Below are 22,504 nucleotides of genomic sequence, written 5' to 3'. Positions count from 1 at the left end.
ATGACTGAGCAACTGAACTGAACTGAAAGGTAAAGTAAGGATTCTAAAGAGTAGCAAGAGAAAAACAGCTTTTTATTTACAAGGAAAACCCATAAGACAATAAGTAGATTTTTTCAGCAGAAACTCCACAGACGAGATAGGCATGACATAAGATATTTAAAGTACTGAAAGGAAAAACAAAAACAAAACCTCTAACAAAGAATTCTTTATCCCACAAAGTTATCACTCAGAATTGAAGGAATGACTGAGTTTCCCAGGTAAGTAAGCTTAAAGGAGTTTATCATTATTAAATTGGTCCTATTAAATATTAAAGGTGTCACAGAAAAAGTTTCAATAAATCAGAAACACTGAAATCATATCCAGGATCTTTTCTGACTATAACAGCATGAAACTAGAAATCAGTCACAAGGAAAAAAAAAAATGGGATACTTTACAAAGAAAGTGGAAATTATACAACATGCTATTGAAGAATGGGTCATCAAAGAAATCAAAGGAGAAATTAAAAAATATCTAGAGACAAATGTAAGAAGAAATATGACATACCAAAATCTACAGAATGCAGCAAAAGAGGTTCTATAGAGGAAGTTCATAGCAACAGAGGCCTACCTCAAGGAACCAAAAAAGACCCGAATAAAACAATCTAATCTTAAACCTAAGGGAACTAGAAAAAGAAAAAAAATGAAGCTCAAGATTAATGGAAGAAAGTATATAAACAATAAAAATAATGAATGAAACCAAGAGCTGGTTCTTTGGAAAGACAAACAAAATTGATAAACCTTTAGTCAGATTTATTAAGGAAAAGAGAGAGTGGGCTCAAATCAATAAAATGAAAATGAAAGAGCAAAATTTAAAACTGATAGTAAGAAATAAGAAAGGATCATGAGACAACACCAGCAAACTAGACAAGATAGAAGAAATGGATAAATCTTAAAAACATACACTCTTCCAAGGCTGAACCATGAAGAAATAAAAAATCTGAGCAGACTGTGTACTAGTGAAGAGATTGAAATAGTAATCAAAAATTTTCCAACAAACAAAAGTTAGCCGAATTCACCAGCTTCACTGGTGCATTCAACAAAACAATCAAACAAGATTTAATGGCCATCCTTCTCAAAATATTTCAAAAAATCAAAGAGAACGGACACCTTCCAAATATACTTTATGAAACCAGCATTACCTTGATACCAAAACCAGATGAAGACACCACACAAAAAAGAGAAGATTATAGGCCAGTATCCTTTATGAATACAGATGAAAAATCCTCAACAAAATATCATCAAACTGAATACAACAATACATTAAAAGTATCATATACTGTGATCAAGTGGGATTATTCCAGGAATGCAAAGTGGTTGAACATTTGTAATTCAGTCAACATGATACACTAACAAAGGATCAAACTGAAAGATAAAAACTATATCATCATCTCAATAGATGCAGAAAAAGCATCTGACAAAATTCAATATCCATCCATGATAAAAACTCTCAACAAAGTGGATATAAAGAAAATGCACCTTAACATAATAAAGGCCACATATAACAGTACCACAGGTAACATCATATTCGATGGTGAAAAGCTGAAAGCATTTCCGCTAAGATCAGGAACAAGACAAGGTTACCCACTTTCACCAGAGTAACCCAACATAGTACTGGAAGTTGTATCCACAGCAATCAGACAAGATAAAGAAATAAAAGGAATCAAAATTGGAAAGGAAGAGGTAAAACTGTGACTGTTTGTAGATAACATGATACTCTTCATAGAAAATTTTAAAGATGTTACCAGAAACCTACTAGAGCTCATCAATGAATCTGGCAAAGTTGCAGGAAACAAAATTAACATAAGAAGCCTGTTGCATTTCTACACACTAACAACAAACTATGAGAGAAAGAAATTAAGAAAATAACCCCATTTATAATCACATCAAAAAGAATAAAATACCTAGGAATAAACCTACCTTCAGAGTTAAAGAAGACCTGTACTCAAAAACTTATAGGATGCTGATGACAGAAACTGAAGACAATACAAAGAGAAGGAAGGATATACTGGTTTCATAGACAGGAAGAATTAATGTTGTCAAAAATAACCTTACTGCCCTACGCAATGTACATATTCAGTGCAGTCTGTATCAAAATACCAATGGCACCTTTAATAGAACTAAAACAAAAAATCCTAAAGTTTACATAGAACTATAAAGAGACCTCAAGTCAAAACAATTTTGAGAAAGAAGAGCAAAGTTGAAGGTGACACGCTTCCCGATTTTAACTGTTGCTTAAAAAAGATACACAGTGTGAAAGTTGCAAATTTTATTTGGGGCAAATGAGGACTGATGCCCAGGAGATAGTACCTCAGATAGCTCCAAGAAACTGCTCCAAATAAAACTTAACTCACAATTCTGTTGACTTAAAAAAATATGCACAACATGAGAGTTGCAAGTTAAGTTTTATTTGTGTCAAAATGAAGACACGCCCAGGAGACAGCATCTCAGATAGCTATGAGAAACTGCTCCAAAGAGGTAGGAGGAGAAGGTCAATACATGTGATTCTGGCGAAGAGGGAGTTCATGCAATCAAATACTTACCTTACAAAAGATTTTCTGTTACAGTCACAAGGAGCTGATGTCACCATGAAGGGATCAAGTGCTTTTCCAGATATGAGGAGATGTAAGGACTGGGTTCGCGCAACCAGTTCCTAAAAATATCTATCTAAAGACCTGTTCTAGAGCTTTCCCGGAGTACCTCATTCTCCACCCTGGACTCCCTTCAGGGCAGGTCGAAAGTCAGCAGCTACAGCGGCACAGGATTTAATCCCTGCAGAGGCAGATGGCAAATGTGCTTGGCAAGCACCAATCTGTCCTTGACATGAACTAGTACAAAGCTACAGTAATCAAAGCAGTGTGGTGTTAGCAGAAAAACAGATACATAGATGAATGAAACAGAATGGATAACCCAGAGATAAACACACATATGTGGACAATTAGTTTACAAAAAAGAAGCAAATAACACACAATGGAGAAAGGATGGTCTTTTAAAAAAATGGTGTTGGGAAAACAGAACAGCCACATACAAAAGAATGAAACTTGACTCTTATACCATGTACAAAAGCTAATTCAAACAAAACTGAAAACTTGAAAATAAGACCTGATACCTAGAAGAAAACACAGGTGGCAAACTCATTGACATTGGCCTTAGTTATGTTTTATGGATCTGACTCCAAAGGCAAGGGGAACAAAAATTAAAAAAAAAACAGATGGTATTATGTCAAACTAAGATCTTTGTACAGCAAGGTAAGATCATTAAAATGAAAACACAACCTACTGAATGGGAAAAGATATTTGCAAATCACATATGTGATAAGGGCTTAATAGCCAAAATATGTAGAGAACTCATACTACTTAATAACAAGAACACAAACAAATTTAATAAAAATGGGCAGAGATTCTGAATAGATATTTTTTCCATAGAAAAAATGCATATAGACAACAGGCACATGAAAAGATGTCCAACACCACTAATTACTAGAGAAATACAAATCAAAACCTCAATGAAATAAACTTTACACCTGTTAAAATGGCTATTTTGGAAAACACAAGAAATAATACACATTGGAGAAGATGTGGAAATAAGAGAAACTTGTACATTGTTGGTGGATTATAAACTGGTGTAGGCACTATGGAAAAGAGTTCTGTATAGATAATAAAAAAATTAAGACTAGAAATACTGTATGATCTAGGTATTCCACTTCTGGGGGTTTATCTGAAGAATACAAAAACACTAATTCAAAAAGATAAATGCATTCCTATACTTATGGCAGCATTATTTACAACAGCTAAGACAGGGGAGCAGTCTAAGTGTCCATCGATGGATGAAAGGATAAAGACGATGTAATACATGCACGTGTGCATAAACACACACAAAGAATACAACTCAGCCATAAAAAAGAAAGAAATTCTGCCATTTGCAACAATATGGATGGACCTTGAGGATATCACAGTAAGTGAAAATAAATCAGACAAACACCACAGGATTTCACCCATATGTGGAATCTTAAAAAAACAAACAAAAAAACTGAGCAATCAAAATAAAAAACAAACTCATAATACAGAGATTAGATTAATGATTATCAAAGGGGAAGGGAGTGGAAAGCAGGGGAAATAAGTGAAGGGGATCAACAGCATGGGGATGTATGGTATAATAACTAGATTTGTGATGGTGCTCACTGTAGAGTGTCTAATGCTATACACCTGAAACACATAATGAAAAAGCTTCATCCCCAGCTTAAAACACTCAATACTGGGGGTAGGATTAGGGAATTCAGGGGAAGTGTTTCCTGCACTGCAACAGTAAATGAGGTATCTGTAATTTCAATGTATAGTGCCTTGAATAGAAGGTATCATAGCAAATATCTGTTGATTCCTTTTACAATATCATAATCAGGAAGGGTTTTGCAAATACTTTTGTGAATCTGTGGAACATCAAACTCTGTTCACTTCTCACCTCTATCAGACACTTGGAAAGTTTAATCACTGTCCTTAAGAACAGATTCCTGCTCCTAGGCAGAAGAGAAATCAGAAGAATAAGCAGGAATAAATTTCTTCTCTAGAAAATGAGGGTAACACTTGTTCTTAAAATGTGTTTACAAATGAGTTGATATTTCGGTGAGTTTATTTAAAATCAGCAGCTAACTCAGTGCTTTGAATAAATATTTGCTGAACAAATGAACTGATGGAAAAGGTCAAACAAGGCCCTTCTCATATTTTAGAGAATTTTTTCTTTTTGGATACCTGGAGATTTGATGGTGTTTTTAAAGGTCATCAAAATAGTCAAGAAAAACAGTTTAAAAACACAGTAAAATGAGCTGTTTTAGCATATTAGCCATTATAGATTTTCCTTAGGTTTTTCTCTTTCTGTAAGTTACAGCACAAGAATAATTACTGGTCTAACAGTGCCTAGTTATCTACACTGTTTGGACGTAATTGTCTCTTATTTCTGCACCCAGTAATCCATGAAAACTACCAAGCTCTCAACCTACATGATGAAAAACAAATGACCCTTACCAGTCAAGAGTGTCTTGAACTTCAGCCTGTTTCATGCCTGTTATCTCATTTTACTCATCATAAGAACACTATGAGTTTGGCCCTGCCATTATTGCTGTTTATTTGGGTGATGGTAGGTAAAGTCATAAAAATGTTAAGTGGCTGTGCCAGAATCTGAACCCAGGGGTGTCAGATCTGCTGGCTTTGTGCTATCCAGTCTCCCACACTAACCATCTACAGGTGTACATCAGAGATACTACAAGCTCAGTTCCAGGTCACTGCAATAAAGCTAATATCACAATAAAATGAGTCACAAAAATTTTTTGGTTTCTCAGTACAAATTTAACTTATGTTTACATAGTATACTATAGTCTAGTAAGTGTGGAATGGCACTATACCTAAAACACTTCATCTGTAGCATGCAATGCTGTTTGATAGCATTTTACTCATAAAAGAATTTCTTTCAAAATCGGAGTCAATCCTCTAAGACCATGCTGCTACTTTGTCAACTGGGCTTCTGTCATATTGTAAATCTGTTGCTGTCATTTCAATAACATTCACAGCAATTTCACTAGGAGTAGACTCCATCTCAAGAAAACACTTTCCTTGCTCATCCAGGAGAAGGAACTCATCGGTTAAAATTTTACCACAAAAAATTAAAAAGTGAAAGTGAAAGTCACTCAGATGTGTCTGACTCTTTGTGACCCCATGGACTATACAATGCATGGGATTCTCCAGGCCAGAATACTGGAGTGGGTAACTGTTCCCTTCTCCAAGGGATCTTTCAAACTCTGGGATCAAATCCAGTTCTCCTGCATTGCAGGCAGATTCTTTACCAACTGAGCCACCAGGGAAGCCCAAGAATACTGGAGTGGGTAGCCTATCCCTTCTCCAGTGGATCTTGCTGACCCAGAATTGAACTGGGGTCTCCTGCATTGCAGGCGGATTCTTTATCAGATGAGCTACCAGGGAAGCCCATGAGATTTACTATGAGATTGCAGATTTTACGATGAGATTGCAGCAATTCAGTCAGATCTTCAGGCTTCACATATTTAATTCTAGTTCTCTTGCTATTTCTACCACAACTGCAGTGATTTCCTCCACTGAAGTCTTGAACCTCTCAAAATCATCCACGAGAAACGGAATCATCTTCTTCCAAACTCCTGCTCATGTCAACATTTTGTACTCTAACCATGAGTCACCAATGTTCTTAATGGCATCTAGAATGATTCCTTTCCAGAGGTTTTGAACTGACTATGCCCAGATCCATCAGAGGAATCACTATCTATGGCATCCATGTTATGAAATCTATTTCTTAAATGGTAACACTTGAAATTATTCCTTGATCGGAATGGATGTTGTGTTAGTAGGTATGAAAACATGAATCTCATTATACATCTCCATCAGAGCTTTTGGGCGACCAGGTGTATTGTCCATGAGCAGTAGTATTTTGAATGGAATCTTTCTCTGAGCAGTAGGCCTCAACAGTGGGCTTAAAATTTTCATTAAATCATGTTGTAAACAGATGTGCGGTCATCAGGGTTTTATTGCTCCACTCATAGAGTAAAGGCAAAGTACAATCAGCACAATTTTTAAGGGGTCTAGGATTTAGGGAATGGTAAATGAGCACAGGCTTCAAGTTAAAGTCATCAACTGCATTAGTCCCTAACAAGGGACTTGTCCTTTGAAGCTTTGAAGCCAGGCACTGACTTCTCTCTAGTTATGAAAGTCCTAGTCACATCTTCAAATAGAAGGCTATTCCATCTACACTGAAAATCTGTTATTTGGTGCAGCCATCTTCATTAATGATCTTAGCTAGGTCTTCCAGATAACTTGCTGTAGCTTCCACATTAGCACTTGCTATTTCATATTGTACTTAATGTCACAGAGATGGCTTCTGTTTTCATGAACCAACCCCTGCTGGCTTCAAATTTTTCTCTTTCCTCACCTCTTTCAGCTTTCTTAGAACTGAAAACAGTCAGGTCCTTGCTCTGGGTTAGGCTTTGGCTTAAGGGAATGCTGTGACTGATTTGATCTTCTATTCAAACCACTAAAACTCTCTCCCTATCAGCAATAAGGCTCTTTCACTTTCTTATTATCTGTGTGTTCACTGGAGCAGCACTTTCAATTTCCTTCAAGAGATTTCCCTTTGCATTTACAACTTGACTAACTGTTGGGTGCAAGAGACCCAGCTTCAGGCACATCTTGGCTTTTGCATGCCTTCCTCTCTAAGCTTAATTATTGCTAGCTATTGAGTTAGAGAGAGAGACTCTTCCTTTCGCTTGAACACTTGGAGGATACTGAGGGGCCACTGATGGGCCTAACTTCAATACTGTTGTGTCTCAGGGAACAGGGAGGCCCGAGGAGAGGGAACGATATGGGGAACATCTGGTTGGAGCAGTGAGAACACACAGAACATTTATGAAGTTTCTGTCTTATATGGGCATGGTTCATGGTGCCCCCAAACAATTATACTAGGAACATCAAAAATCACTGATCAAAGATCACCATAAGAAATGTTATAATAATGAAAAGGTTTGAAATATTGTGGGAACTACCAAAGCGTGACACGGAGACATGAAGTAAAGCAAATGCTATTGGAAAACTGGCACGAAAGTGGCCACAAAACTTCAATCTGCAAAAAGCACAGTATCTGCAAAACACAAAAAAGGGACATGTAAAACCAGAGATGTCGGTGTAGCAAAGTTCTGGAAACAATGTGAAGTACCTATGAAAATACTTTGTAAAAGGTAAGGAACAGGGCAATGAATGCTAAACACCACCAGTGCCACTGCTTCATTCTGAATGGAGAAATAGAAGGTCAGGGGAGGCCAGATGAAGGTCAGGTTATTAAGTGGCATGAAGGTGATAGCAACCAGGGCTGCTGATTTCCAGGGGGTTAACTGATTTTTGTATGGGTTACCTAACAAGGAGAGTCATAGGCCATGACCCCTGTCTGCCTATGGGCCATACCAAAGCCCAGAAATCTGGGAAGAAATCTAGAAAAGATATGGAGACTGGCAAAAAATTCCAATCCCCTTTCCTGGAGTTACAGAGGCCTTCCTCTGACTTCACTCACTTGGTTGTCTGACACCAGAAGAATCCATTTGTGAATTGTGACTCTTCCACAGGGTCCAAAATACACAATTTACTTGGGCAGGAAAATATTTTGATATTCACAAAACCACCCACAAATCTATTTCTGTGAAGAAACTGTTTTGACCTGACATGAGTTTATGGTAACGGAGCTTGAGCACTGGCTTGGCAGTCAAAGAACTCAAGTTCCAGGCCTGGCTGGGCGATCCTGACCACACTCGTCCTATCTTGGAGACCTGTCTACTCTACTACTTAGGCCTGCCCTACACACTCCAAAGGATAGAGTTCTACACACATAAGATATAAGATAACACTGATACATTAATTTTTTTTTTTTTTTTTTTGGAATGGGAAATGCAAAAAACATTCCATTAATTGACTTCCCAAGTCCATATTCTTTTCTATTCTTCCTACCAGATTCCTAAAGCATGCTGGAAGTTTGCAGCTGAAAGGCTGTCCTCTGGTTTCTCTGGGCAATTCTTCCCACCACAGAGTAGAATCCCTATTAAGAAGAGTTGTGCTGTTCCCAAACCTCTTTATTCTAGTGGTTCTTTTTATTGTAATTACATAATCCAATTACTTGATGGTAAACCGTAGAAATATGACTAAGAGAAAGTACTATTTCTATAAATTTAGGTAGAAGAGGTTAACATACTGCTGTTACATACAGGATAGAGACCAGTGGAGAATGGACAGATATGGTAATTCAATGCAATGTGGAACCCAGAGATGGATTCTGGAACAGAAAGAGGACATTAATGGAAAAACTGATGAAATCCAAATAAATATTAGAGTTTATTTAACAGAAATGGCTCAGTGTTAGTTTCTTGGTTTTAATGAATATGTCACAACAGCTTAAGATATTAATAATGGGGAAACTTAAGAAAGGCTATATGGGAACCTCCATACTATCTTGGCTGTAAATCTAAAATTATGCCAGAACCAAAAGAAAATGTTCATTTTTGAAAAGATCTGGGCAAGATAGTTTTAAAAGATTGAGAACAATTATAAATATCTAGAAAGATTCGGTGGTGATATTTTTGAGAGCCATGACTCCACTTTAAAAATATGAAAAGGAATCACAGGTGGTCTATTTATGGATGTGGAAGATGTAGGAGGACCCACAAAACTCTATTTAACAGATCTGTAATTCAAGAAGAGGTCTTGGTCCGGCATCAAAAGACAAATGATGATATATTTAGTTTGTTTTAAATGAAAGGTTAAGGGATGCAAGTATCATTTTCTGTGATTCCTGATTTGGGTCAAAATTTTTTTTTATATTAAGTATCCACGCTGAATAAGAGTTCTACTCTGTAAAGCTTACTTCTAGATGACATCAATGCTAGAATTTTTGAGGCATGGATTAATTCGAGAGCAGATCCTTGAGTGTCATTTAGACAGAGAATACCTGAAATCCAAACTTCATATAATTTTACAGTTGACTTTTACATCCTATAAATGGTCAGAAGCCCACGGATTTTCAGCTGTTCTAATTAAGTCTAAGGAAGAACTTAGTAACTCTTACTAAATAAAGAGAACAGTAGAATGCACAAAAATAGCACAGTATTATTCATTATCTTCAAAACCCTGAGTTAAAATGTGCTTTCAAAATCACCGAGCATAAACCCTTTTGCATGGCACCTATCCTACCCATCTACCGTAACACGGTCTTCCAACTGGAAGTGTGTGAAGGACCCACGTTCTCTCAAGGCCATTGGTTCTCCTGTGAGTAGCTTTCAAATGACTTCCTAAAGGTTCTACTTCTTGGACTGTTTGGCATCTTACCCAGAAAGACATAATCTAATTCCTCTCTGATAGTGAGGTCAGCAAATATCTAAGTGAGCTGAATCTTTTCTACCACTCATTCATTTGTTCATTCATTCACTCATTCAACAATTATTGGCTGAGCAACAACCCACGTGGTAACTACTGATCAACGGAGTAGATAGAAACACCAAAAGGCCATTAGATCCCCCCTTCATGGGTGGAGGGGGAGGGGTTTACAAAGAAATAAGAAATAATAGTAATATCAAAACTGAGGGCTGCAACAGAGAGTGAATGTTCCAAGTAGCTGTTGTAGATTGGGTGGTCAGGGAAGGCTCAGGGCATGGGAATATCCAGAAGGGCACTCTAGTCAGAACGAATAGCTACTGCAAAGGTCCTAAAGCAGAAACGAGCTCCCTGGGTGGAAGACAATGCCCATGAGACTGGGGTTTAGTGGGAAGGCAGGGATGTGTGGCATGCAATGAGACAGGAGAGGTAGACGTGGTCGAATCTTGGAGACACTTGCAAGGCTTAGCTACACATTTTGAGGTTGGATTTTATTCCGAGAGCAACATGCATTTAAAAAAAAAAAAGTGGCCTGATTCATTTGCTGTTCAGAGACTGGATTAAAGGGAGGGCAGGCAGGGAAGCAGAGAAACCTGTTAAGAGTCTGTTGGTGGGCCAGGTGAGAGAAGTGGGTAGTCTGGGCTAACACTGTGGTGTGGAAATGAAGAGCCTTACACTGATTCAAGGCATGTCTTGGAGGAAGAGTCAACAGGATTTGGTCGTGGACTGCATGTTGGATTTGAGGACACAAAAGGAATCAAGAGTAAGTATTATGTATCTTGTTTATAGTCTGCCAAGGGGTTTCCTTCATATGATCCTGATTAACCCTCTCAAGCAACCAGGGTGGAAGGCTGGGAAACTCTCCTTATGCAAGGATACAGAAATGAGAGGATGAAACCTGCCAAGGCTTACACAGCTTCTGAAGCAAGGATTTGAATTTGGGACTTATGACTCAGACTTCTCCATGATGCTAGCTTTTCTTTCAGTATTTCATTGCTTGCCCAAGGAAAAGGAATTTTATTAACCGTGTTGATTTATAAATAAAGGACAGAAACAAGAGTGAAAACTGAGAAGAAGAAACCAGGACAACATAAGTCATTCTTCCCACCTAGAGATGTCACAATCATGGCTTCAAAGGACAACACAGACTTCTTCCATTAATTAAACGGATGAATCAGGTTTCAGTTTCCGCATCCTCTCTCCTTTCTGCACAACTTGTCTTTGAAGGCATTCCATTTGGGAAATGCGTGACCTTTACTCACGGTGCTGCGCTTAATTGAATGCTTTGCATCAGAAGTCACCACACTGATCAACATCTTACACCCATTGCCTTTCTGAAATCCTTACCCCAGTTCCTGGGTCTGTTTGGTTGAAATCATTTTACAAAAATAAATCATATCAAAGTTTTTCTTTTATTATTTCGAAGACTTTGCTTGCAAAACTAAATATTTTTAACACCATGGCAACACAGTCAGGACTCTGGCTAATGTATCCAGGCCCGTACCAGAGTTCAGACTTCGCAAACTCCTGCTGCAGACAAATGGGCTTCGGAGGAGGAAAGAGCCAATAAATTAGGCATGGTCAATAATCAGTCCAGTCGAATTTTCTGGAGCTTCCTAAAGAGTGATAAATTAGCCAGGCTTGTCCTAATGGATCAATTCCACCCTCTCTACTAGGACACACCAACACAAACTGAGCAAATTGCAAACTACTGGGCTTCTCAATGAGTTCAAATAATACCTCCCACACCTTCCCAAGTACTATCCTCACCCATCTGCTCCTCTGACCCTTCCGATTTCCCTCTGAGTTGGGCAGGCTGGGTCAGCAGCTCTGCTTTTTCCAGGGGAGGCTCACAGAGGTTGGGTGATTTGTCAGAGTTGCAGGACTGATCACGTGGTTAGGAAGAAGCAGAAATAATATTTTCAACTGCATCTCTTTTAAACCCTGGCCAGAACTACTTTCAGCACACTAACCTTTGCTGTTGAAATTGAACTAGACTATCACCTACAAATGTTTTCGTTTATTGTTATCTTTGGTTCTGCATTCTATGAATATCCATCCCAACAACTTCACCCAATTCTCCTTCTCCAGAGGCAACCATTTATACCAATTTTACCTGCTTAGTTGAGCACTTAACTGCATGTCTCTAACAAGCTGCTATTGGCATCTTTTGATTTTTCTCCTTATGCACTGTAAATGGTGGTCCTCTTTCCTCCCGTCACATCCACCACACACACAAGCTTCCTCTCGACGTAGTACTACCATGACTTGGTTAGACTGATACTCAGTTTTGCCATTACTATAAACTTACAAAAACAACTTCCCAGTCCCAGCTGAGATATGTAAATTTTGATTAATTTATCTGTCCTAAACACCCTCCCTCCAACTCTCTCATCCTCAGAATGAATGATTTCCCTCCTAATTTATGTTCTACATGCCTGCTGTCACCGAGGCTCTCTGTCTATGCTGGAGTATCCCTTCACTTCTCTTCTCTGTTGAACTTTTCATTTCCTGTCACCTTTGCATTCCTATTTCATTGCAAAGCACATTCTCTGGTAGCATCCTGAGGATGGATGCATGAAAGATGTGTTTTTTGATATCCAATAAACACATGGAAAGATGCTCAATATCTCTAATTATTAGAAAAATGCAAATCAAGACTGCAATGAGGTGCCACCTCACACCAGTCAGAGTGGCCATCATTAAAAAGTCAACAAATAACAAGTGCTGGACAGCGTGTAGAGAAAAGGGAACCCTTCTACACTGTTGGTGGGAATGTAAACTGGCATAGCCACTATGGAAAACAGTATGGTGGTTTCCTAGAAAGTGAAAAACACAGCTGCCTTATGACCCAGCAACCCCATTCCTGGGCATATATCCATACAAAACTATAATTCGAAAAGACACATGCACCTCTGTGTTCACAGCAGCAGTATCCACAATAGACAAGACATGGAAGCCACCTAAATGTCCACTGACAGATAAATGCATAAAGAAGATATAATATACATAAACAATGGAATACTGTTGTTGTTCAGTCACCCAGTCGTGTCTTATTCTTTGCAACCCCATGGATGGCAGCACACCAGACCTCCCTGTCCCTCACCATCTCCCAAAGTGTGTTCAAGTTCATGTCCATTGCACTGGTGATGCCATCCAGACATCTCATCCTCTGACACCCTCTTCTCCTTCTGCCCTCAATCTTTCCCAGCATCTGGGACTTTTCCAATGAGTCAGCTGTTCTCATCAGATGACCAAATTACTGGAGTATCAGCTTCACCATCAGCCCTTCCGATGAGGACTCAGGGTTGATTTCCTTTAAGATTGACTGGTTTGATCTCCTCACTATCCAAGGAACTCTCAGGAGTCTTCTCCAGCACCACAGTTTGAAGGCATCAGTTCTCTTGGCACACTGCCTTTTTTATGGTCCAGCTCTCACAATCATACGTGACCACTGGGAAGGCCACAGCTGTGACTCCACGGATCTTTGTTGGCAGAGTGATACCTCTGCTTTTCAAAACACTGTCTAGGTTTGTCACAGATTTCCTACCAAGAAGCACTTGTCCTCTGATTTCATGGCTGCAGTCACCACCTGCAGTGACTTTAGAGTCCAATAAGAGGAAATCTGTCACTGCTTCCAACTTTTCCCCTTCTATTTGCCATGGAGTAATGGAGCTGGATGCCATGATCTTAGTTTTTTTAATATTTGGTTTTAAGTAAGCTTTTTCACTCTCTTCCTTCACCGATATCAAGAGGTTCTTCAGTTCCTCTTCGCTTTCTGCCGTCAGGGTGGTATCATCCCCACGTCAGAGGTTGTTGATGTTTCTCCTGACTCTCTTGATCCCAGCTTGGAATGGAATATTACTCAGTCATAAAAAGAATGAACTAATGCTATTTCCAGCAACATGGATGGACCTAGAGATGATCATACTAAGTGAAGTCAATCAGAAAGAGAAAGACAAATACCATGTGATATCACTTATGTGTGAAATCTAAAATATGACACAAATGAACACATAACATGAAACAGAAACAGATTCACAGACATAGAGAACAAACTTGTGGTTGTTATGGGAGAGGGGGAATGGGGGAGGGAAGGATTGGGAGTTTGGGATTAGCAGACGCAAGCTAATATATATAGATGGATTAAAAAACAAGGTCCTACTGTATAGCACAGGAAACTATACTCAATATTTTGTGATAGGCCATAATTTTAAAAATATGATAAAGAATATACATATATATAATTGAATCACTTTGCTGTAGAGCAGAAGTTAATACATTGTAAATCAACTATACCTCAATAACATTTTTTAAAAAGGAACTAAATTTCAGTTGCCTTTATTATTGCTTTTAAATTCTCTGCAGAAATGTCAAATAAAAGCTGGGACACCAAGTTAAATGTGAATTCGCGATAAACAAGGAATAATTCTTTCAGTATAAGTATTGTGCATTATTTAAAACACACTTTTAAAAACCCTGGTTTGTCTGAAATTCAGACTTAAATGGGCCTCCTGGATTTCATTTACTAGATTTGGTAACACTAATGGTACCCCCATATTATATGCATGGAGGGCAGAATGCTCCACTGAACTCCCCTCCACCCACTGCTTGGTAGGCCCCCAACCTTGCCTATACCAAATTCAAGGGAAGAGCCACTTCAGACCTTCTTTAAGTGGTCCTTTTGCTTCCTGAGATAATATCAATAGGCCGTCACTTTTCTTAAGTTCTGTGGGGGGCTCAACAGTACTGACTAAGTCTGCAAAATGCCATACTTTCATCCAAGAGTTGGACAGAGCCTGGCTGGGGAGGTGCCAACATGACCGTGAGGGAGACAGGATCCTTCCTCCTGCCTCCAGTGGAACAAACTTGAATATTCATTAGATTAGCAACACCGGTTATTAGCATTTCTCCTCACCGCTCAGTCAATTCTTCATTAACTACAGTAATAGGAAGAGGAATGGATACCACACAAAATTCCAAGTTAAACATTTCCCAAGTTAAAAAGTGGTCAAGGGCAAGATGAAGCCCAAGTTCTGGTAACTCACCGTCTGCCCTCTCTGCATCACTGGGGACACCAGCTCTCCTGCAGGCGAGTTCCCTCCCCGATGCGATCAGTGCTCAGAGTTCCAAACTCATCTCACCCTCATCACCTCTCTAATACTATCTCATCAAGGTATTTGCCCAGACACTAATTTGTTTATGAAGTTAAGTGAGTTAAAGATGAGGATTGTTTCCACCTTGCAGGGGACACAGTAGGTGGTCTACTGCTTACCATGTAACTTCAAACAGGGAAGGTCTTCCAATAAATAGTATAGCTGACTCATAGAGATTACTGTTAAAAATGATGCATTAATGTTTTATGGACTACCATTGATCCTTAACCTCACAATCTAGCTACCTATAGTTGACAGCTGACTATAACTTATGTTTTTGAAACTAGTTTTAATTGTATGATTTCATATTCATATCCAAATTGTTAAACTATTGCCACCACAGTAGTCTGTGTCCAGGGCCATAAACAACTTACCATGTAAAAATGTTCTCATTTCCTGTTTATATATGTGTATGTGTGTGCTCCCTCCCTAACTCCTCCTCTTGGAGCTGATTATATTGGTATTGACTGTGTGCCTCTAAATGTTTTTGTTTTGTGGGCTTTCAGAAAGGAGTGAAGCTAAGTGAATGAGTTCAATCAACCAACTTCATCTGGAAGACATGCTGACTATAGTTAAAAAAAACCTACCAAAGGCAAAACACATCTCCTTTTAAAGTTGTTACTTTCAGGTATGTATGAATTTACATCCTTCTGTAACTTAGATTTAGAGGTAGAATATTCAGATACTAGTTTCATATAAAACAGAGGTTCATTTGGATCCTTCTGGACTAATCTAGTCACTCCACTAAAATAAAGACATGGGGATTGAAAATGTCAGAAGAAGTGATGAATATATTTCAATGTCAAGTTAGAGATCTTACTACTATTCAAATTTAGAATGAAGACTTCAGTGTTTATTGAATGCCTGGACTACACATTTCACACGGCATCTCATTGACAGAAGACTTAAAAGAGTTAACATTTCAGGATAAACATTTGAAGGATAAACATTTATAGAGCGATAACAGATATCAAAAAAAGTTAACAGAGACTCTCTGCCTCTCTGAAACTGTGAAAGTGTATTCCCAAATATTTCTAAATGATACATAAGAAAGGGCATGTTCAAATATAGTCTAAAGTGTTTAGAGAAAAGAACATCATCAGAATTATCTTAAAACACACATGAACACACACATACTCACACATACTCACTTGCACCTCTGCCAACATTCTCAAACAAGTTAGATTATCTTACTCTGAGTGTAAGAATATCGGAGTGGGTAGCCATTCCCTTCTCCAGGGGATCTTCCTGCCCATGGATCAAACCTGGGTCTCCCTCAATGCAGGCAAATTCCTTACTATCTTAACCACTAGGGAAGCCCTAACTACTGATTACATATTCCCAATTTACATATGCAGTAGTAGGATTAATAACGCGTCATTTTCAAGTCAAGATTTAGTACATAGTTAGATCAAATACCCTACCCTTAATGATAGGGGATACCAAGTAAGCCTTCTTAGTTATTAAGGGCAATTTATTTTTATCCTTAAACTTTTCACAACAGACTGACTTCTCAACACCTATTTGAAGAGTTCCTGTCCTTTCCAACAACAACAAAAAAACTGGCTGTTCTACTTTGAAACCCAGAAATAATTTTTATAATTATTTAAATAACAATATAATTATTTAAATAATAATAATAAAATTGGGTCATGTCACACAAATGTGGATTTGGGGGCAGTGATATCATACGAGAATAATTTTGAGTAACACCAAAGTTGTTCATTTTGACTTTCAAGCATCAAGACATCAGAGAGGATGTGACCTATTCTACTATATTTGTTCATGTGGATAACAAACCCATGCAGGGTAATGAAGGTAGGGAATATGAAACGTGCTTGTATAGGGCTCTTTATCACAGTTATACCTAAGAAGATCATTCAGGAATGAGCATTTAACCAACAGCTGCATTCTTATATTAAGAATTAATAGCAATATCAACATCCTTTCTTCTTAAACTGTATTTAACGGAAAACATATTCTATGACATATACTAAGTATGTCCAGTGAAAGAAAAAAAACAATGTTTATGTTTTGAGAAAACTTGCTTCAAACAGAATTAAACCTGTTTGTTTTTGTTTGTTTTTTTTGAAAATTGCAGGACTTCCAAGAGTCTTGAATAAGTTCATGTACACTGTATCCTTGTGATTTTTTAGTACACAGCATTTCCAGGTTTATGGGGCAACAGCCTTTTTTTTTTAAGAGAGCACCAATTCACATTTCATGCAATACTGGTGAGAGTCACTAGCTGAGAATCCTACATCTAGAGCCTCAGCAATGGGGCGGGGGGTGTGGGGGCGCGTGTGTGCGTGCATGTGTGTGTGACTGGTTTTAACTGGCACAATCAGAAAGAATGCATTTCATGGCGTGTTTGCTTCTTATTGCTATTATGACAAATTACCGAAGACTTAAATGGCTTAAAACAATACAAATATATTACCTCATAGTTTCGTTTGTTAGAAGTCTGACATGGGTCTCTCTGAGTTGACATCAAGGTGTTGACAGGGCTGCATTCCCTTCTGGAGGCTCTAGGGAGAATCTATTCCTTGCCTTCTCCAGCCTTAGAGGCTTCCCACATTCCTTGGTTCACTGCCCACTTCCTCCATCTTCCAAGCCGGCAACACTGCATCTCTCTGATCATTCTACTGGTAGTATCTCCCGCTGACCTCAGAGAAAGTTGTCAGCTTTTAAAGATTCATTTAAAGATCTGTGTGATTAGATTAGGCCCACGTGGCTAGTCCGGGATAATCTCTCCATCTCAAGGTCGGCAAAGTTCCCTTTTGCCATGTAAGGTAATAAAGTCACAGACTCCAGGGAGCAGCGTTTGGACATCTTTGGGAGCCATTACTCTGCCTACCACAGGTGGGTTTGTAAGAGTACCTTCCAAGTGCCAGCTAGCAAACAAGGTCAAGGGATGAGACAGAGAGCAGTTATTCCTGTTGCTTGCTCCCAGGTACGACTTACGTCACCAAAGTATCAGGGAAATAAAAATTACTGTCTGATTAAGGGATGTATGACAATAAACAAGACAAAGAATACATTCACGATCACCAAGAACTTGTTCTGTAGTGCTCTGGGAATTAGGTTCTCCATGAACACAGTCAGTTGGCCCTCAACACTATGGGCCTGATTCCACAAGGTATGTGTTTTCCAGTAAAAGGTGTGTACCGTTAATCAGCTATATTGAAGCTTTCCTTACTAAGGAACTGTGCATTCATTACCTCTGATGATGCAGGTGTTATAACTGCCCTTAAAAAAAATTCAGATGAAATAATACCTTTTATCTGGGCTTCCCAGGTGGCACTAGAGGTAAAGAAACTGCCTGGCAATGCAAGAGACATAAGAGATGAGGATTCGAGCCCTGGGTCAGGAAGATCCCCTGGAAGAGAAAATGGCAGCCCACTCCAGTATTCTTGCCTGGGACAATCCCATGGACAGAAGAGCCTGGCAGGGCTACACTCCCTGGAGTTGCAAACCTGGAATTTTCCCAGGCAAGAATACTGGAGTGGGTTGCCAGTAGAAAGTATATCTCTGACTCTAAAGTCTGAGTTCCTAATCCTGTGCAGTATTGTTCACCTTGATAACCCATCTCTCCTATGTCTCCTCCAGCCATGTAATCCCACCCCACACACAAAGTTCTTTCCCACGTCTCTAACTGATCTGAAGATCTATCAATACATACATAGCTGGAGCAGGTTCTTGTGCTCACACACACACTCATCATTTGCTTCCTTACGAGGCTCTATGCATTTTCTATGCATCTTTCTGTTGTGACCTCTGACCAGATATGGAAACATCTGGGGCAGCAGCAGGATAAGCTGTAACAGGCCTTAGAGTCATATCTAGTTTCAAAATGTGACTAGGTCATCAGCTGTGAAGTAACCTGGCAGGCCACCTGAGCACCATGAACTTCCGTTTCCTCCTCTTGTGAGGACTGTAGAGCGATATCTGCTTCACAGTATCATTGTAAGGACTTAAAGAGATGCTCTGTGAAAACTGCCTGATAACAATCACACAATAAATTGTAGCGGATACTACTATCCTCAATTCCCTGCTATGTCTTCCTACATAAAAGTGATGGTGGAAGTTCTGGTCTCTAGGAAAGATGCTCATTGACAGTCTCTACTGCTATCAGCAACATCTATACAACCAAAAACCATCATTTAACTTCCACTCCATTGTTAAGGTGTGGTTCTTGCTACCCAAGATGATTTTCTTTTCAAAGTCTATGGCTGCCCAGGGAACTAGGGCCTGAGCCTTCTTGAAATTTGCTAATCACATCTGGTTTAGCTTTAGACATTTTCTGGGGTTTTGCCAGCAGCCACGACATTTTAATGGCTACAATAAACCTCAAAGCCTCATCAAATCTTTGCTGTATGTGTGAAAATTATGTCCTTTTCAATTAAACATTCAATCTCAGCTCACACTCAGGCCTTATGGAAACGGAGCTGAAGCCTGAATGGGGACGGGAGATGAAACAGGCCGCCGCGACTCTGGCCATCTCACCAGATGGGATTTGGAAGAACAAGAAATTCATTAGAGAACCCATGGTCTGTATTTTCTTTAAATATTTACTAGGTACCTTTCATGTATTAAAAACACTGGCATCTCTAAAGATTAGCAGGGCATTTTTGTTTAAATATTCAATGTGTGTGGGGCAGCCCCGGTTTCCTCATTTGCCTTGGTGGTGAACTTCATGTCTTCTGATGACAAGAAGAAAAATAGCTGGGGTATTGTTCAGTTTTCCTGCATAAGGCAGCTCTTCCAGCTTCAGAAGTTCCTGTATGTCCTTAAAATTGCCTGAGGAAACTATCAGTTGAGTCCTCAGAGATCTGGTATGACACCATGGATCACCCTAGAGAAAATAAGGTACATCTCTGCCTCTCCGTTGTCCTCCAAATTTACTCTTCTTTTCCCTTTGTTATTTATCATCAAACACACAGAGGCATCAAAGGCAGGGGGCCGAGCCAGGACGCCTGATTAAAGAGAGCCCATGGAGGGAAAGCAGGCGAAGAGGAAAGATCCAGCACAGATCAGGTTTCTGCTCAGAGCCTACCCGAGAGGGCAGGCCGTGGTTTCACAAGGACCAAGAGACCAGAGAGGATGGGCAGTCAGGGACGGCCCTGGTGGCTCAGATGGTAAGGAATCTGCCTGCCAATGCAGGAGACACAGGAGATGTGGGTTCGATCCCTGGGTCAGGAAGATCCCCTGGAGAAAGAAATGGCAACCTACTCCAGTATTCTTGCTTGAAGAATCCCATGGACAGAGGAGCCTGGCAGGCTAGAGTTCACATGGTTGGAAACAGTCAGACACGACTAAATATCTAACACACTCATGTACTGGAGAAGCACAGGTCCTCTCTGCTACTGCAATAGCCACCTTGAAGACTGACCTGGCCCTAATTCTGCCACTGAAGAGGGACAGAAAAATACTGATATGTGATGGCTCACTCCGCTTTCTTACAATAAGAATCAAGCTCATCTAAGTCAAGGAAAAAACTGTTTTTGAGGAGAGGAAAAAGAATGATCATGTGTTCACAGATCACATTCCTGAACAAAACATCCATTTGGTTGAATTCACGCTCTTGACCACATCAACAGGAGGAATAAGAAACTCCACATGCTCCTTTAAAAATCATTTACAAGGTAAAAATATTCAGTTGTAACCACCATCCTTATTTAAGTAAGTTTTATGCCTAAAGTAAAAATAAATGGTTCGCCCTGCCACCAGGAGCAGATCTTTCCCACTTTACTTGCATTTCCAAGCTGTCCTCCGTCTAAGACTTAGATTTCTGAGTACTCTTTCACAATAAACATTTTAAAAATGTTTATTTTATGTCTTAGTGTAAAAATATTCCTGGTGCAAGCTCTTCATTTCCTCAAGCTCTGCTTTTGGCGCTCTGGGCTCCATTTCCACATTAACACGCTCCCTAAATCCTCCACAGAGCTCTTCAATAGGAGTTATACAAGCTCTGAGGCAAGTATTTATATTCTTGGACAAGGAGATGTCTCCACTGTGAAAACACAAGACTCAAGAGATGCCAAAGGAAAATTCCTGCCCAACAGAGACATAGTTTCACCTTTTAAAAAAGCCAAAAAGGGCTTTCAGCATTTTGCTTTGGATAATTAAAAATGTAAATTAAACTAAAATAGACTGTTTACTATGGGCCTTGCCATCACTGTTAGACTTATATACATAAACAAAATATATAGGAATGTGTGTGTGCATTTTGCGTGACAGCAAGAGAGAAAGAGAGATAAGGCAGCACAGTAAACTAGCTTAGAAAACATAATGCATGAGATTTTCTAATTAGATCTAACCTGCCTCTCTCTCTGGCTGTGTGAATATAGCTTTTCTAAGCCTCATTTTTCTCATCTATAAAATGGAGTTAGTGTAGTTCCTGCTTATTTGGGTTACCTTTACCTTCTTACCCTAGTTAGAAGAATCATATAAGACCACAGTAAGAATTCAAAAAAAAAAAAAATTAAAGAGTTGCTGTAATTATTATTATTATTATTAAAATTACATCTATTACATGTTGGAAAATATACATAACAAGATACATGTCTAATAAGCACTGATTGACACTAACAAAAGAGAAAGATGTGTAAATAAAGTGACTCCAAACGGTTCACAGAGATGGGAGTGTCCCGAAGACTGTAGTAACTGAACTCTCACCAATTCCATTCCACGAGCCAGAGAGAGATCATCCTCTTCAACCATTTAAAAAATATCTACGCTCATAAGAACAGAACAGTTCCCATTACCTTCTAGTTGCCTCTTCAGTTTTCTCAAATCTTTTATAAGGTCTTCAAATTTGACTTGAGAAGCCAAGAAGAAATCCTGTGGTTCAGGCAGGGGGAAAACGCTCTTTTCTGTTCCTGCTTCCTGGAATATATGGTAAACAAAAGTACATTATACTTCCCAATTGTCACTTTCAGTTGAAATTCCAAAACATCTTTTTTTGGATAGTCGGATAAGAACCATAGCAAAGATCCCCTGCTATTGCTAACTTTGGACTGGCTACTTTGAAGTGCTTTTATGTCTTCTGTACTATCATTTTGGTCTTACTGGCACTGAGGCCAAGGCTACGGCTATGGCATGGGCTGAGGTCTTAATTTTTTTAATTAATTTATTTTATTCTTTGGCCGTGCCTCACAGCATGTTGGCTCATCATTCCTGGACCAGGGATCAAACTCGTGCACCCTGCAGTGGAACCTGGAAGTCCTAAACACTGCACTGCCAGGCAAGTCCCTGGGTGGGTTTTAATTTGACTCTTGAATCAAAGAGAAAATGGTCAGCTATGTCCTAATCTTAGACCCTCGATTCCCATGGAAAAAGGTATAGGAAGGATACATGAAAGTGCTTAAATTCAAAGTCCCTGTTGAGC

At 39.1% G+C, this 22,504-nt stretch overlaps 1 protein-coding gene across 2 annotated transcripts in view; it reads right to left on the bottom strand.

Annotated features, from left to right (window-relative positions):
• FMN1 (formin 1) overlaps positions 1-22,504 on the bottom strand; it is a 432,532-nt gene that overhangs the window by 130,567 nt on the left and 279,461 nt on the right. For both annotated transcript variants that reach the window (XM_065940546.1, XM_065940547.1), the window contains one exon: positions 21,882-22,002. In XM_065940546.1, the coding sequence (XP_065796618.1) occupies positions 21,882-22,002 (121 nt within the window). The remainder of the gene's footprint in view (positions 1-21,881; positions 22,003-22,504) is intronic.

Source organism: Muntiacus reevesi, chromosome 7, assembly GCF_963930625.1.
Source record: "Muntiacus reevesi chromosome 7, mMunRee1.1, whole genome shotgun sequence".
NCBI classification, from domain to species: Eukaryota; Metazoa; Chordata; class Mammalia; order Artiodactyla; family Cervidae; genus Muntiacus; species Muntiacus reevesi.
This window is presented reverse-complemented; position numbering and strand designations above follow the sequence as displayed.